Source organism: Perca flavescens, chromosome 14 (genome assembly GCF_004354835.1).
Source record: "Perca flavescens isolate YP-PL-M2 chromosome 14, PFLA_1.0, whole genome shotgun sequence".
Classification (NCBI taxonomy): Eukaryota; Metazoa; Chordata; class Actinopteri; order Perciformes; family Percidae; genus Perca; species Perca flavescens.
The window spans coordinates 28,941,158-28,957,317 of record NC_041344.1 but is presented as its reverse complement, the minus strand read 5'-3'; the positions used below and the strand labels follow the sequence as shown (position 1 = coordinate 28,957,317).

Genomic DNA, 16,160 nt, shown 5'->3' with positions numbered 1-16,160 from the left:
TGTGGCACTGCAGGATGGAGCCAGCGCTGTCCTAAGATTGCTGCTGCTGACACTCCACCGCAAAACCAACCAGGGTCAGACCGATATATGCGTTTGCCAATATCGGCCTTCAAGGTAAAATCAGATATTGACCGGTCACTGCCTTCCTCCCGCAATTTGATGGAGGTTCGTCCGTCCGTCCCTGACTACAGCAAGCCAGTCGGGTGTCAGTCAAATGTCTAAGCAGAGACTTTACTGAACTTAATCTTAAAACCTGCAGTGGAACTTGGTTCAGAAGGATCTGCTTACATACCCTAAAGCTGCTATAATGGATATGTTTATGTTAACAATAGATACAATGACATGATGTGTTATGTAAAAGTTGTTGTCTTACAAATTATCACCCGACTGCAGTTTCTCTGAGCTCTACAGAAATCTGTTAGCTTATTTCAGCTCACTGTTTTGGTTTTGGTTGTGTTGGGTGTAAGAAACTGAAGGAGTTAGTTATTGTAGTTTGGCTCGCTGATTAGGCCTTCAGCAATTACAGCAGCAGCAGTGGTTGGGATACACAACTCATGGAGACACTTTTTGTACTTAATCTACATCTTCTCTGCGACTCTGAATACACACATTTTTTTTAGATTCAGTGTAAAACTTTCCAAGGATATCACCTGTTCATTTTGAATAAACATCTTAGTCGACTAAGACCAAAACGACCGATTTAGACGACTAATCGACTAAGATGTGGCAGCCCTAGAAAAAAGATGCTTCTTCTAACACCAGAACTCGCTTTGCCAGAGCATCCACACGCTGCGGAACGGAGGAAGGTCTGACTAGTCCACACAGCATTCCGGGATGGAAAAAAAAAACGTGCTCTGGTTTAATGGCATTTCTTCAAACCAGTCGCAATCGTCATGCAAAGCTCCGCACGGAGCCGCTGAAAAATAGTTGTGCGAGAGAAAACTCAGATTGGACTGATAGTCTAGCTAGCTGTCTGGATTTAGCCTGAAGAGATCTTAGGAGCAGTTAACCATAGTCCTCACAAAAAAAAAAAAAAAAAAAATACTGCTCAATTTGAAGAATCTCAAATCAACCGAAGTGTCTCCGAGTAATGATTTTGAATCGTCGACTCTCAGGGGGGGAGCACGCTTTTGTGATTACGTTTTCACGATCACCAAAACAATGAAATCAAGAGAAACTAATAATTTGCACATTACATTTTGCGGGCAAAAGATGAGCATGCATTTAGGTTATCGTCATTCAGCCTGATTTCCCAGGCTTTTACTTGAATCCTGCGCTCTGTTAGACTGAAGGTTTTCTGTCCTGGACTTGTCCTGCTAAAGTCTGTTGTAATGTTGATCACTGTTAGAGATTATCCAATTGATGAGATGGACAATACAAAATGAAAACACAAGGCTTTACTTTAAACCGTTCCAGTCAAATTTACGTATGCTTTTTTCATGTTGCAATTTCACAGTAATACAAAACCTTTTCAATTTCAGCAAAGCATTAGTGTGTGCTTTCTTTCCCATCACTGGTTTATGTCAGCTTTAGAAGCACGATAAACGCTATTCTCCAAATAAAATGGTGGTTAAACTGAAATTAGGCACATTTACCCTCGACATCTGCATCTTTAAAAATAGCCCCTCATTTTTTATTCAGCCACGGCTAAATGTTAATGTATTGTATAGCTTGGGGTACAACATGAATTCAGTGTTCGGGTTAGCAAAAAGAGGAAAGGATTATGAGACCTTATCTTTTTTTGTTTCCATCCTTTCCTTGTCCTACATTCCTAACCAAAAAAGAAATCTTCCTGTTGAAGAAATGTTTGGTAGCATGACGTTCACACTGTGATAAGGCCATCCAGACAAGCCCCAGCTGCACAGAGGCAAACCTCCCCTGTGAAAAAGCTTGACACTGGCAGCTTTGTCACCACCAGCAAGGCGGACAAGTGGAGTAGGACCGATTTACTGAGCCAATATTAGTCTTCATGTCATATTCAGTGGTACGACAACAAACCAAAATACGTTGAAAGCAAAAAGCATCTTTATTTTCAGCACATTTAGGCCTCAATAAACAGTAATTTATCATAGGTGGCAAGGTGTTAAACTTAAAATAACGAAAATATCCTCTATCTTGTCATGCAAAAGAATATACATGTGCAGATACTGTAGACGTGCAGTTAGTCCCAAATTCAACATTAAACAATGATTTTTAGAATTCCGTAATAAGAATTAAAAATGTTATTAAGAACCAGTTCTCAATACCCAACCTTACCTTTACCACTAAACTACACATAGTTTGCGTTTGTTCTTATGTCAAATGTTAGAACAGTCCGTCAAATCCGACGTGGGAAGATTTTTTCACCCAGGGTGGGAGGTACAGTTGCAAAAAACCAAATAATTCTACAATCCAGAATAATAGTATTTTACATACTAACAAACAAACCGAGTTTGCAGTGTATATGAGTTTGTGCCACAGGAATGTCAACTGTTCTTCGATTGTTTCAAACAAAAATGCTTATTGTCTAGTTCCAGTTTCTCATTTGTGAGGATTTGCTGCTGTCTAAGTGATAGCAAACTGACTATCTTTTGGGTTTTGGACTATTGGTCGGACAAAACAACATTTAAAGACGCCACTCTGGGCTGCAGGAAATTTTAACGGGCATTTTTTACATTCTTTCTGGAATGTATAGTCCAAATGATTAATCAGTTATTCAAGACAATAATCAGATGATTAGTCAAAATTAGCTAAGATGATTTAAAGATTTAGTGCGTAACTTTTTGATGTTAATGAACGTTACATTCAAGCCATTGCCAAATGAGTTGCTACAAAGCTAAGCTAAGCTCCACACAACTCTTCCTGTGTTTCTCAGTATGGCTGTGTTCAGAAGATTGTGGCATCCGGCGACTTTCCAGCGCAGAAAATCGTGTGGAGATAATTACCTCTTCTGAAGAGTCCGTCATGTTTTTTTGTTTTTTTAATCCTCCGTGTCCTCCTTGGTTACTAGCAACTGCGTGGAGGAGGGGTGCGCGATCACGGAAGGCTTGTATCATGTGGACGCGCCAACAGTGTTGTTGTCATTACTTAGAATTCTTCAAACTACGCACTATAGCTTTAATCTCTTCTAAAATGTCCAAATGTTACCAGACCCAATGGATCAAATTCTGATAGTAAAACGAGTCATTTCGCCGGTGTTGTGACACTAAAAAAATCTTTTCACTGATTTACAGATGTCTCTTTCGCCATCTAAGTCTGTAGGAAAAATACTTTTTGGGCCAGAGGGCAACACGTGATGGGCCAGAGTTTGCAATTCCACTGTTTGGCCGCTATGTTTAATTTGCTTCAAAGCCCAGAGCACTTCATGGGGCTTGCTCAAAGGCAATAATCGTATATATATTTTTAGCAACATGTACAGTATAATCATAGCAAATAAGAATACATTGTTTTCTTATTTTATATTATCTTTTCAGCCTTTAGCACCAACCGCTAGCTTGCAGATGCAAGCACACAGGAAGTGCAGTTGTTATTGACAATGGGGTACTTCATGAGGTAATTCCTTCAGTGATAAACCAACAAGAATGCAAGAGCAGCTGACAAATGACAGCTTAAAAAAACCCTACATTGTATTGTCGTTAAATAATGTTACTTGCTGTGATTGCTAAAAGAAGTTAGTATGACATTAGCTGCTAACATATATAGGGACATTCCTGTTTCCACTGTCCCTGCAACACAAAAGTAACCATTGTTTACTTGTCCTGTGTTGTAATTTATGTTTTGGATATTTAGTCATGCAAGAAAAGGCAGTCTCTTATAGTATGTAATTAGCTTCAGTTGCTAAAAAGTAGCTAGTGTAACATTAGCTTTTACCTGTAACTAATTAGCCAATCAGTTAATATGAGGACATTTCTTTCAACTGAAACACAAACACGTACTGTTTGGTTGTTTTGTATTGTATTATTAGCCTGGAAATCCAGACCCAAATCCGAAAGATTAAGGGTCTGGCAATGAGTAATGAAAATGGCCCAACTCGAAGGGGTGGCACCAAGCATGCATTTGAAAATATCACTGCACACAATTGGATAACCCAACGACCAATCGCAACAATACATGGGGTGACGTATCCAGAGCCCCATACGCTTAGCTACCAGCGGAGCTAACTGGTAGATTAAACTCTTGCCATATCCGGTCGGCAAAACAGCAAAAACGTCCTTCTTCTTGCAAAGGAACAATTTGAGCTCCGTCTTCTGTTCCTCTTTGAGATAAAAAGCCAAGTCTAACTCGTTTGTTGTAGTACCAACAACTGGTGTTCATCCGTAGCCATCTTGCAATGTTTACTAATGACTTTGACGTTGCAGCGCTGTCGTCATCTGTTGAGCTTGCCTCTGGCCCGCCTATATCAGATACACCGATGTGATTGGTGCAGCTCGGCTACAAGGGCATAGTTACTGAATGCCAGAGTGACTCACTGAGCAAATTCAAATTGTGCTCTCGCGAGAACTCTGGATTTCCAGGATATTGTATTATAACACTGAACTAAAATTAGTTTGCACATGTCACACATGCAGGAACCCTTATTGCTCTGACACAAATATTACTGCAGCTTGCCAAAATATAAGCCACAACCGGTTGTTGTGTTGGCTTCCACTTACCTGGTGTGACTACAAGGCTGGGGGTAAATATATTGGAATAGTACATAAACACTCCCAAGTCGTAAAAAGCGTTTCTTTCGAACTGGTGTGATTTCAGCATTAGCGTTGGAGGTCATATTTCAGGCTGGTGCCCCGCGCCCCTCTTCTAGCCCCGCCCCTGCTCAACCTGTCCACCAGATGCCTTCAGACTGTCCCATTCACCTGTCTCTCACATCCAGTGACTCCCTCATCAGCCCTGCACCGGACCGTTTTCCCCAGTCAGTCGCCAGATTGTTTTTGTAAAAATGGGTGGGTGGAAAAGCATTTAGTATTGGGTGTAGTGATGGGCGAATGAAGCCTCATGAAGCTTTGGGGCTTTCTTTCTATTTGTGCTGAAAAAGATGTGAAGCTTTGGGGCTTCAAACAGCTGCAAACACAGTGACATCTGCTGGCTTGTAAAACATATAGCAGTCCTTCAAGACGGGCTGAAGCACTACAGCCCCTCTTAGATTTCAGTAGTTTCAGTCTCATATGGGCAATAAAAGTTCAACAAGCCTGCATGCTATTATTAAATCTGTTATACTTTTGATCAGAAGTGCTGCATTAAATGTAGATGTTATTGTGCAATATGTTGCAGTAAATGAATGAATGAATTAATGCAAAGCATACATCTTTTTGCTGACACCAAACCCTAATGTACCTACCTATTGGTGTAGTTTAGGCTCAGTGTCACCGTAGGCTGACGTGTTTTAACTTCATGGTTGATATTTATGGAACAGTGCAGTGTGATATGATTGGAGAATGATATTCAGTAAATTAGCTTATTCATACGATTACCTTTTTACTTGGTATTATGTGGAAATGTTCGGTAACACTTTACTTGAAGGTCTCGACATAATCGTGACATGACACTGTCCTAACTATGACATGACACTGTCATGAACGTGTCATAAACGTTATAAAGAAGTCATAAAGGTTTATGACTTCTGTCGTTAAGTGTCATTCGGTTTTTGTTATGACAAGTTGACACTGTTTGGGTTGTCTTGATTATGACAACTTGACATTAATCAAAGTGACATTACCAGAAGTTGTCTTGGTCATGACAAGCTGACAATACATTTCTTTGGAGTGTCCTTTATTAAGTCAACTTGACATTAAACAGGATGATATTATGTCAAGTTTTCATGACAAAGACCTCCTCTGGTAATGTCATCCTGGTTAATGTCAAGTTGTCATTACAAAGACATCCCAAACTAATTTAATGTCAACTTGTATGTGGTATAAACTGATGTTGGCAACGTTAGAGGAGCAGCTTTAGATGACTTTTAGGTAGAGCTGGGCAATATATCGACATTGTATCGATATTGTGATATGAGACTAGATATGGTCTTAGATTTTGGATATTGTAATATCGGGATATGACATAAGTGTTGCCTTTTCCTGGTTTTAAAGGCTGCATTACAGTCAAGTGATGTACTTTTCTGAACTCACCAGACTGTTCTATTATTGCCTTTACCCACTTAGTCATTATATCCACATTACTAATGATACTAATGATATTTATCTAAAATCTAAGTGGGAAGATATTTTGTGAAAGCACCAATAGTCAACACTACAATATCGTTGCGGTATCGATATCGAGGTATTTGGTCAAACATATCGTGATATTTGATTTTCTCCATATCGCCTAGCCCTACTTTTAGGCTCAGGTATTGGTCTAAATGCTGTTTTTAAATGCTTTAATAAAATCAAACTTGACTATCGGCAGCCTTAATCCTGAAATGTCAGCACTGTATCAGAGCTGGCCTTTACGTTCCATTTTTTTTTTTAATTTGGAGCCCTACTCACAAGGACTCTCTGTTGCCCGGTGCAGGATGGACACCCTGGGCTCTCTTCCAGTCCCCTCTCAGCTTCCCCCTTTTCCAGATGAGCGGCTGACCGCCTGCCTTCATCCCGCCGGCTGGTATTCCCTCAATGCTCCACATGTCTGCAAGCTTTCAGCCCGCTGAAAAAAAATTCAGTTGGCGGGAGGGGAAGGGAGGGGGGTGCGGCGAGGGGGACCCATGGCATAAAAGAGAGCAGAGTGATGTCAGAGCTGCCTGGACCTGTTTCAGCAGGACCCCTGGAAGGAGCATGAACGGCAGGCTGTGGTGTGTGTGTGTGTGGACATTCTCCAGAGCTCCTCTTTTTAAAACTGGATTCCTGTGCCTTATTTTTTTTTCTTCATGCGGGTCCTTATGTGTTTTCAAGTTTTCCAGAGTTTTCTCAGAATGCAGCAGCAATAGCTCTCCACCTATGATGGAAAGTGAGACCTGAATGGGGAAACTGTCTTTTTAAAAAAAAAAAAAAAAAAAAAAAAAAAATGAAGTAACCCCCTCCACCCACTTTTCCCGGTCAAATTAAAACCCCAGCCTCTCACCCTGCCCCTCTTACCTCTCACTGCTTTGCCAGCTGTGCAGCCAGACACTGCTGCCAAGAGAAACACAAGCTTACGTCAACTTCCAAATAAGGAACTGCTACTTCACTTTGACCTGAAAGAGAGACACTAAGGGGGGTGTGTGGGGGGGGTGTATATGAAAGAGGTGGAGATAGACAGGGAGAGAGTGTCCCCTCCTCCTCATTCATACGCATAATATACTCCGCTACCTGTTTGTCAGCCCAGTGCACGTAGAGCGGAGACTTGATTACCCATCTCTCTTCACCGTCACTTTCATTCATCCTTTCGCTCTCTCTCTCTCTCTCCTTCCCTTCACCTCCTTCTCTCTCTCTCTCTGCTCTCCTCGTTTCCAGTCATTCACAATCGAAGGACAACACCACCTGCTACCAGGTAAAAAAAAAAAAAAGCCATTGATATCCTTTCTGTCATCTGCTGTGTGTGTGTGTGTGTGTGTGTGTGTGTGTGTGTGTGTGTGTGTGTGTGTGTGTGTGTGTGTGTGTGTGTGAGGGGATGTGAGTGACATGATGTGAGGACTGGGGGATTGTCTCCATTCAGGTCTTTGTTTTTGCAAAAGGCTGCTACATCAATGAGGTAGTGAGTGGTGAATCATTTGTGGAATCATACTCAAATATTTGAAATGATCAGAATTGTGTGTGTGTGTGTGTGTGTGTGTGTGTGTGTGTGTGTGTGTGTGTGTGTGTGTGTGTGTGTGTGTGTGTGTGTGTGTGTGTGTGTGTGTGTGTGTGTGTGTGTGTGTGTGTGTGTGTGTGTGTGTGTGTGTGTGTGTGTGTGTGTGTGTGAGAGCTCACAGCTCAGACCGGGAGTGAATGAGCTCCCTGTGTTTTGCATCCAACCTCCTATGCTTGGCATGTCACCCCTTGCGGACTGGGGGAGCACTCCCGAGGCACGCACACACATACAGAGGAATGGCTGTGCGTGCGCTGACTCCCCGAGGGCTCGCCTCTGTCCCTGGAGAGCGCCGCTATCGGGCCGCCGATGAAGCTGCGCTGTCTGACTCGAGGGCAATGCTCATGCTCAGCTGACATTGTGGTGGAAACACAACAACAGATGAGAGCATTTGTTGCTCAGTTCAGATGAGTCTGCGCTGGACGGAGATTTAGGATGACGGTGAAAACAAATTAGCATTCAGGGTTAGGGGTTTTCATTGTGTTTCATCATAAAATTGTCGGTGAAATTTCCTGCTTTTTGCCTCAACATCAGGAGGCTTTGAAGGTCATTGTTTTAGTTGCATCCTAAATTTAGAAATGACTAAGTACCTTTTTATATTTAAGCCAATATACATATTTAATCTGTTGTGTTTTCCTTTTAAAATACTGCACATTTTTTACTTAAAATGTTACCCTTTAAGTTAAAGCTTAGGAACAAAATAAGGGTTTTAATTGTTTATTTGGTTACATTTGTTTAGGATGTTTATAGCTTAGTTTTTAATGGAGAACCTGTTCTTTGTCATCCCCATGTAAGCATTTTCACTTTCTGGTTCCTCCTTAAAGAATGGAGTATCAGCGTACTACAAATTTAAGACTCCCAAAGTATTGATTTTCTCTCCAAAAAATCCGTAGCTTCAAGGAGGTAGGCACCTCCGCCTGCCTCCCTCTCTCCCTCTCTCTGTAGTCGGTGAGGATGCTAGAAGATAAATTTAGCCCTCCAGCTCTCCTTCCATCTGCTACCACATGGTTTTGGGCTGTTACCATAGGAACCACCGCTAGGTGCCCATTAGTGTGAGAGGAGGAAATTGACAAGATTTTTAAAAAGCCATTTATACAATCTTCTCTTTCTGTGTGGTGTGTGAATGGATGCAGCATTTTACAAATTCATAATACATTTTTTTTTTTTTTTTTTTAACTCGAGGTGATGTGTTTCAGTACCTGCAGATTTTAAGCTCATTCTGCAGATTGGAACTGTATGCCCACACTGCAAATACATCAGAAAAATACTTTTATTTTCCGTCATTATATACTCGTATACTAGTAGCCTGTACCGATTTTTGGGATGTGCACTATTACCATATATATATTTATATTGTACACATTGCTCATATCACTGCCTGATGCCTTATGAGAACCAATCAACTTTTTTTCCCTATAGGCTCTATAGCATAATGGACGTAGCAGCACTGATGTCACCCATTGGTTTGGGGACGGTTTTGAAGCCTTGATTTTCATTTTCTTTAAATAAATGGGACCATAATTTACAAAATGAACATCATGCTGTATTCAAGAAGACTTGAAAGTAGCGATTTAGGGCAATAAACTTATTAGGAAAATGTTTTCCGAGTTTATAAATCAACATCGTAAACCTCTATACAATCCTAATGTTTCTGCAGCAAGTGGGGTCACCCCCTGCTGGAAATTAGAGTACAGGTTTAAGGCACTTCCGCAAAAGGCTTAATGATTGTGGATGGTACCGGTCCTTATTTTTATGCCGATGATACTGTGATATTTTGTGCTGGTTCCTCCTGTAAGGAGGCTGTGGCCAAACTGCAGACTGTCTTGAATATTATTCAGACTCGGATAACACTGAGGTAAGGCAGTTCTTAAATGCTATGAAGAAGCTGTTTAATACTTTTGGATATTATTACTACTCAGGGAAAGAAGTTAGTTGTTTGCTGTTATAAATATCTCGGTATTTAGCCTGGATGACTGCCTTTCCTTTAAACCTGAGGTTGATAATGTTCTTAAAAATGTGAGGCTAGGTCTGAAGCTAGGGTTTAATTTCAGAAACAAGTCCTGTTTGTCTTTTGAGGCCAGAAGAAGACTTGTCTCTGCTCCGTTTTTACCAGTTCTTGATTACGAGGATCTGTTTTATGCAGGGTTACAACAAGTAATTTGCCCTAACAAACATCCGCTGATTTAAACACTGAGAACATTACACCCCAGACATGTGTTTTCTAGCAGCGCCTTGCAACAGTTCACCTAGAGAGAATAACCGAGGCTGAGAGCCAAGGACGGGGAAGTGTGGAGAGAAGGGTTGAAGGAAAAAAAACTGCCTGATAGGTTCATTTGCACCATGAGGAAACAAATCAGCAGTCTTAGTTAGCCTAACTCCAGAACAAGTGTAAATGAGCAGATGTATTGCATGACTTTAAAAATGTCACTTTGTTTTAGGTGCCAGTTCTGAACTGCAAGTGGTCCATCTAAAATGTAAATTATTTCACTCCAGTCACTGTCACCCTCATGCAGAGTGTGTGGGGGCTCTGAACATCTCACAGTCTGAACTCTGAGGCCTCATTTTTTAATAAGAGTCTCTGACTCTCCTTCAAAAGCTCTTACTCAGTTACACTACCTGTCTGACCAACATTTAGCACTTACTGCAAGAGATTTAGGCCTATGATATCCGATGATCTTTTGCAAAGTACAGATATACTGTATTATACCTTTTTTATACTTTTTTTTTTTTTTTTTTTTTTGTTATAAAGAAAAGTAATGTTGGTTTAATATTTATCCAATACTGGCATGTATAGTCTTTCCACAATTTAAACCCAAAGATGGTTATCAACCTGTTATCAGTAATTTGGATACAATCCAGCAGTTCTGTCGTCTCCCATAACAACGTGGGTGTAGAAACCAGCTGGTCATTGCGTGGGATGCCTTGTTTACTGTTTCAGTATGCTGGCACAAAAAACATTTTCTCTTCAGTATCTCTACTGAGTTACCTTGTGCATGCATTCACAGCGAACACCTTCATGTGGTTTGGCTTTTTTGAAGTATTATAAAATTATCCGTATGAAGCAGCCATCCACATGTGCTCTACTGTGGCAGTACTGTACTGTAGCATTGTCTGATGATCATCCTTTTTGAAGGGAAGCAAGGTCTGATACTGGACGTCCCAATTATGTCAAACATGCAGCATTAATTATAGCATGTTGATACACAATGCCACAGTCCCTTAGTTAATCCCGGTGTAATTAATTACGCAAAGACAACTTCATGCAAGGCGATTTCATTAAAACCAAAAAAGATTATTTTTGTTAATATGAGTAACTCCCTCCTTAACCAGAAAGATCTTGTATTTCATTCTGAAAATGACCAACTCTTCAGTGGGCATCTTTTTGCTGCTCTGTCTTGCAGCATTGACTCATTTTACTGGAGTAGGTGGGATATGAAAGGCTGTCCGACAGAAAAATATTGTGCTCCACAGTTTTTAAATAAGTAATGCATGGTTGATTAGAAACCATTGAAGACCATGACAATTTCAGATTATGCTGTTATTGAAATGTTCCTGTCCCATTCATTGGACATGGTGCCTCTACCTAGGAATGTTAGCAGAATCATCATTTTTATTTGCTGCATGCCGATGTATTTTTATACAAAAATATGACATACCATTCAACCGTTAAAAGTATTCAGCAGCCGCAGGAAAGCGGAAGCTGAATGTTATGACGCATATAGTGGTTATGTAACTCATGGAACATAAATATCTATATTTGGCAAGCAGAGGGTGTGCGGGTTATCTGTGTCATACAAGTTCAAATGTGTGCACTGTTTAATATAATGAGTTGTTTGTCTTCACAGATCTTTATGTTGACAAGACAGAAGAACAATATATCCAGCTGAGTCGAGTGAGCGACACACTGTGTGGCAGCGAGGCTGTGGCTGAGTGCTTCATGATGGGATACTTTAGGTCAGCATGGAAGAGGACTTCCTCCACAGCACCTGACATATCACGGCTGCATTCTTTGATGCCGCTGCTCTACTTTTGATGGCATCATTCTGCTGTCAAGCACTAAAGTTTAAGCAAAACAAGGGGAAATTATGAAGTCAACTGAAGTGGTAAAATTTGATCGAATTCAGTCACATTAAACCCATTATCCAGTTAATGATATAGCTTGATCTCTGTAGCCTGGCACAGGCAGACGCATCCCACGTGTCTACCTGGAACTGTCCTTCCATTTTATGGAGGCCTTGCATAGTCGCCTGACGACTGGGGAGCAGTCCGGAGGTCAAGAACATTGTCAACCAGAGTCTCCTCACCGAGGCCCGCAGCCCAAGTCTCCCTCTCAGCCCCGTCGGCAACAGCGAACTGGCTCCCCGAAGTCCCATGGCACACTACAGCAACCCAAACAATCCAGGAGACCGCATCCTGAACGTAAACGTCTCAGGCACCAGCGGCAGAGCCTTGACTCCGATGCAGCAGTGGAACACAAACATGAGGCAACAACAGCAACCGCAGTTTCTAGTTTGTCACCAGGAGTCCCATGTTCCTCAGCAGGTGGACCCACCCAGTCTAAACCTGAAACCCAGGAGGGCACCCCAAAACAGAAACGCGAGCGTAAGCCTCAGAGACCAGGCAAATATGTCTGCACTTACTGTGGCCGGGCATGTGCAAAGCCTAGTGTCTTACAGAAACACATTCGCTCCCACACAGGTGAAAGACCCTATCCCTGTGCCCCGTGTGGCTTCTCTTTTAAGACCAAGAGTAACTTGTACAAACACCGCAAATCACACACCCACAAGGTGAAGGCAGGGCTGACGCTTGGCGAGCCGAGATCTTTAGAGGAGCAAGTCACTGAGTCAGAAGATGAAACCAGACAGCTATCATCAGCATCTTCCCTTACAGAAATACGAGGCAGTGAAGCCTCGATCAAGAGTCATGAAACAGACGGGGCCAAAGATTGCACTAAAGGAAACGATGACTCCTACGCAGTGAAGAAGAGACTGGCCTTGCGTCTAAGTAGAGGAAAACGTGGCCCTCTAGACTCGTCTGACGAAAAGACCTCATCTCTAAGTTTAGGGAGTAAAGGCAGTACAGAATCGGGCTATTTCTCTCGCTCTGAAAGCACTGAGCAGACACAGGACAGCCCCCCGAACACAAGTGCCAAAAGCTATGCAGAAATCATCCTGGGCAAATATGGACGTCTTGGACACCTGCAGAGGATGTCTCGGCACCATAACCAGCTGCCCTCTGGTCAGGAGGACAAAAGCGTCCCATTCACAGTCCCCAAGAAGCAGGTCATTGACCATATCACCAAACTCATCACTATCAACGAGGCAGTGGTAGACACCAGTAAAATTGACAGTGTAAAACCAAGGAGATTCTCACTCTCCAGGAAGAATAGTTCAGAGTCTCAGAAGAGTTCATCTGTGAAAGAAACACTGATTCACAGCCCTAAAGCTGGAGATCTGGGCTATATAAACAGTGGCTCCATCACCATGGGAGTTCCATGTGAAAAGTTTCATCATCCATCCCTAAATGTGGAGCAGCCAGCTGGCCAAACATCCACCGCCCCATTGGTGAGAAGTCACTCGATGCCATCTGCAGCTAGTTCATTTGACGCCTCCAGCGGTGGCCTCAGTAAGTTCCGCTTAAGTCAGTCCTTTGATGAACGACGGCCTTCCGAAACGCAAGCATCCCGTCGTTATGGGATGCTAAGACGGCAGCCAGCTATTGAAATCCCACTTGGTGCCGAACTTACAAAAGAGGAACACGAGGGTTCTCATTCACTTTACCCTGACAGAGTTACCACTGTGCCTGACCACACGCAAAGCCCACCGCAGCCATACGAGTGTGAGGCCTGTGGCACTGGATGCAACGATTGGGAAGGTTATAAGAAACACAAGCAAAGCCTGTGCTTAGCACATCATCCCAGAAATGAGGTGGTAGTTAGTCAAATGGGGTGCTCACAGCTAATTAATCATGCAGTCAGAGCAGGAGCTTCAGCAATGCGCAAGAGAAGGAAAGAAGAGAGTTTGGAATTCGATGATCCCTCTTCGCCTTCATTACCCTCTCCGGCCCTCTTATCAGGACAGTGTAAAGATGAAAGCAGCGTAGCTTACGAGGGCCCCAGAAGACTTGCGCTACAAACCTGTTCAGTAATTCAACACACCAGTTCATTTGAAAAACAAGAATCTTTGTGCAATGAGAATCAAGGCACTGAGGCGACAATAAACTCTCCACCTCATGAAGACTATCAACCGGTGCCTCAGAAACCATCCCAACAGTCGAGAACACTAACAACTCGAAGTCTGGTCCGCCAACACAGTGTGCGGGTTCCAGAAATACTGGTCACAGAGGATTCCAACATGAACACAGCGACCTCAAAAAAGCCAACCACCACAGCAAAACATTCAGAGAAACCTGATGAATTTCAGTGGCCACAGAGAAGCCCCTCTCTGGCCCAGCTCCCCATTGAAAAGCTTCCTCCGAAGAAGAAGCGCTTACGTTTAGCCGAGGCTGCCCAGTCTTCCGGGGAATCCAGTTTTGACTCTCTATCCCTGCCCCACAGCCCTAGTCAGGACAGCAGTGCATCCTATGCATCCAGCCGTTCCACGTCCTTTGAAGAGTCAAATAGACCAGACATGGAGATGGCAGGATCAACTCCGCTGAGGCGATCAAGAGCTCCTCACATGTTGACGGTGCCTGGGGTGCATCAGCATCGAGAGATGAGGCGCTCTGCATCTGAGCAGGCGCCCCATGACCCACAGCCGAGCGTCCTAATGGCTGAGAGCCGCAGTAAGTCTTTTGACTACAGTTGTCTGTCCCCTGAGCGCTCTGCAGTTGGCTGGAGGGAAAGAAGAAAGTGTCTCCTTATGAGACACACTGCTATCAGAGATCCAGATGAGGAGGAGCAGTGTACCGTAGCGAGCCGTAGTCCTGAACATGTCAGCTCCACCACATCCCGTCAAGCAAGCCCAACTTCTGTGTACTGCAGCAGGTCCCCCACATCTCCTTCATCAGGTGACGCAGTCTTGCGTAATCCAGTGAGATTTCAATGCAAAGAGATCTTCTCTCAGTGGAAAAATATTCAGTTAGCGGGCAGCACAGAACTCCCCTCTGTAGATCCTGCAAAAGAAGAGGCCTCACACATCCATATAGAGCAGCCTCCTCCTCAAGCGCCGCAGCCCTATCCTACACATGGACCATCAGGGGCAGCTAGAGCTCGCTACCTCCCCATGTCTACAGGCCTGAAGCTAGAGATTCCTTTACTACACCGTGATTATTCAGAGGCGGTCCGGGTAAGTCCCTCCCACATCCAGCGCTCTGTCCCTCACATCACTCCCAGTCTGGAGTTACTGAGGCCCATCACATCTCCTGCAGTAGCAGTGCGTCTCCAAACGGACACCCTCACCTTAGCATGCGCCATATACACCACGTTTTCTCAGTCCACCTCCCCTGGGCCCCAGGAGGCGGTTGATGCCGTTTCACACAATATATGTATCCCAACAGCTGAATACAGAAACCATAGGAACATAAGTCCAGACGTTCAGTTGTGGTCTGACGATGGTCTGAGGACATCAGGCTCAGGGGGCAATAAGCGCATGCTTTCCCCATCAAACAGCATGGAGCTCCCCCCTGAGTCACAGCAGCAGCAGAAACGAGTGAAAGAAGAAGAAGAGGAGGGGGAGGTGGGGTGTGTTGACAAGGCATCAGTGGACACGTGCAGTCAGGAAGTAAAAAGAGAGAATCAGACATGTCTGCCCAGTGTTTGTTCTCCCATCGCACATGGTGGACCATCATACCCCAGTCTGCTGTCCAGCACCTGTAATAGCTGGTGCTATTTGAACTACATTAAACCAAACCCGTCTGCTCTGGATGAACAGAAGCCCTCAGTGTATTCATCGTGGTCCACTAGCGGCTATGACCCCAACCCACCTGGCCTCTCCAGCAAGACTGCTCTCTCTCTGCTGCACTGCAAGCAGAGGCTCAGTCCATCCATCTACACCATATCCCCCATGTCCGTCAGGACAACGGAGTCAATGGAGCAAGAGGACCGCAAAAGACCATGCTCCACTGAGGTAATTACAACACTAACCACTGATTACAATTGTCTGTAAATCTGTAAGAGAGCACTGTGTAAAAAATAGACCACCACAAGAGACTTTTCTGGGAATTACACATTCAGTAGATCGATCAAAATGCAGGGCACGGAAGTCTGAGAGGTAGGTGACATGCATTAAGGAGTGAGTCACATTTTAATCCAAGATACTGTATAACATTTAGATGGTTGGTGCCCAAAGTTAAAGAATCCTCTAGACCAAGGGTCTTCAATGTTTTTTAAGCCAAGGACCCCTTAAACAGATCACGGTTTAATGTTAAACATATGGCACGTGTGGCACAGTGCATGTTAAGACATTTACATTTTTTCAAAACTTTCA

General features: G+C 43.4%; 1 protein-coding gene across 1 annotated transcript in view; it reads left to right on the top strand.

Moving 5' to 3' along the window:
- Positions 1–16,160, top strand: part of hivep3a (HIVEP zinc finger 3a) — a 47,191-nt gene that overhangs the window by 17,621 nt on the left and 13,410 nt on the right. Inside the window, exon 2 of the mRNA XM_028596891.1 lies at positions 11,580–15,800. Coding sequence (XP_028452692.1) covers positions 11,961–15,800 — 3,840 coding nt within the window. The 5' untranslated portion in view covers positions 11,580–11,960. The remainder of the gene's footprint in view (positions 1–11,579; positions 15,801–16,160) is intronic.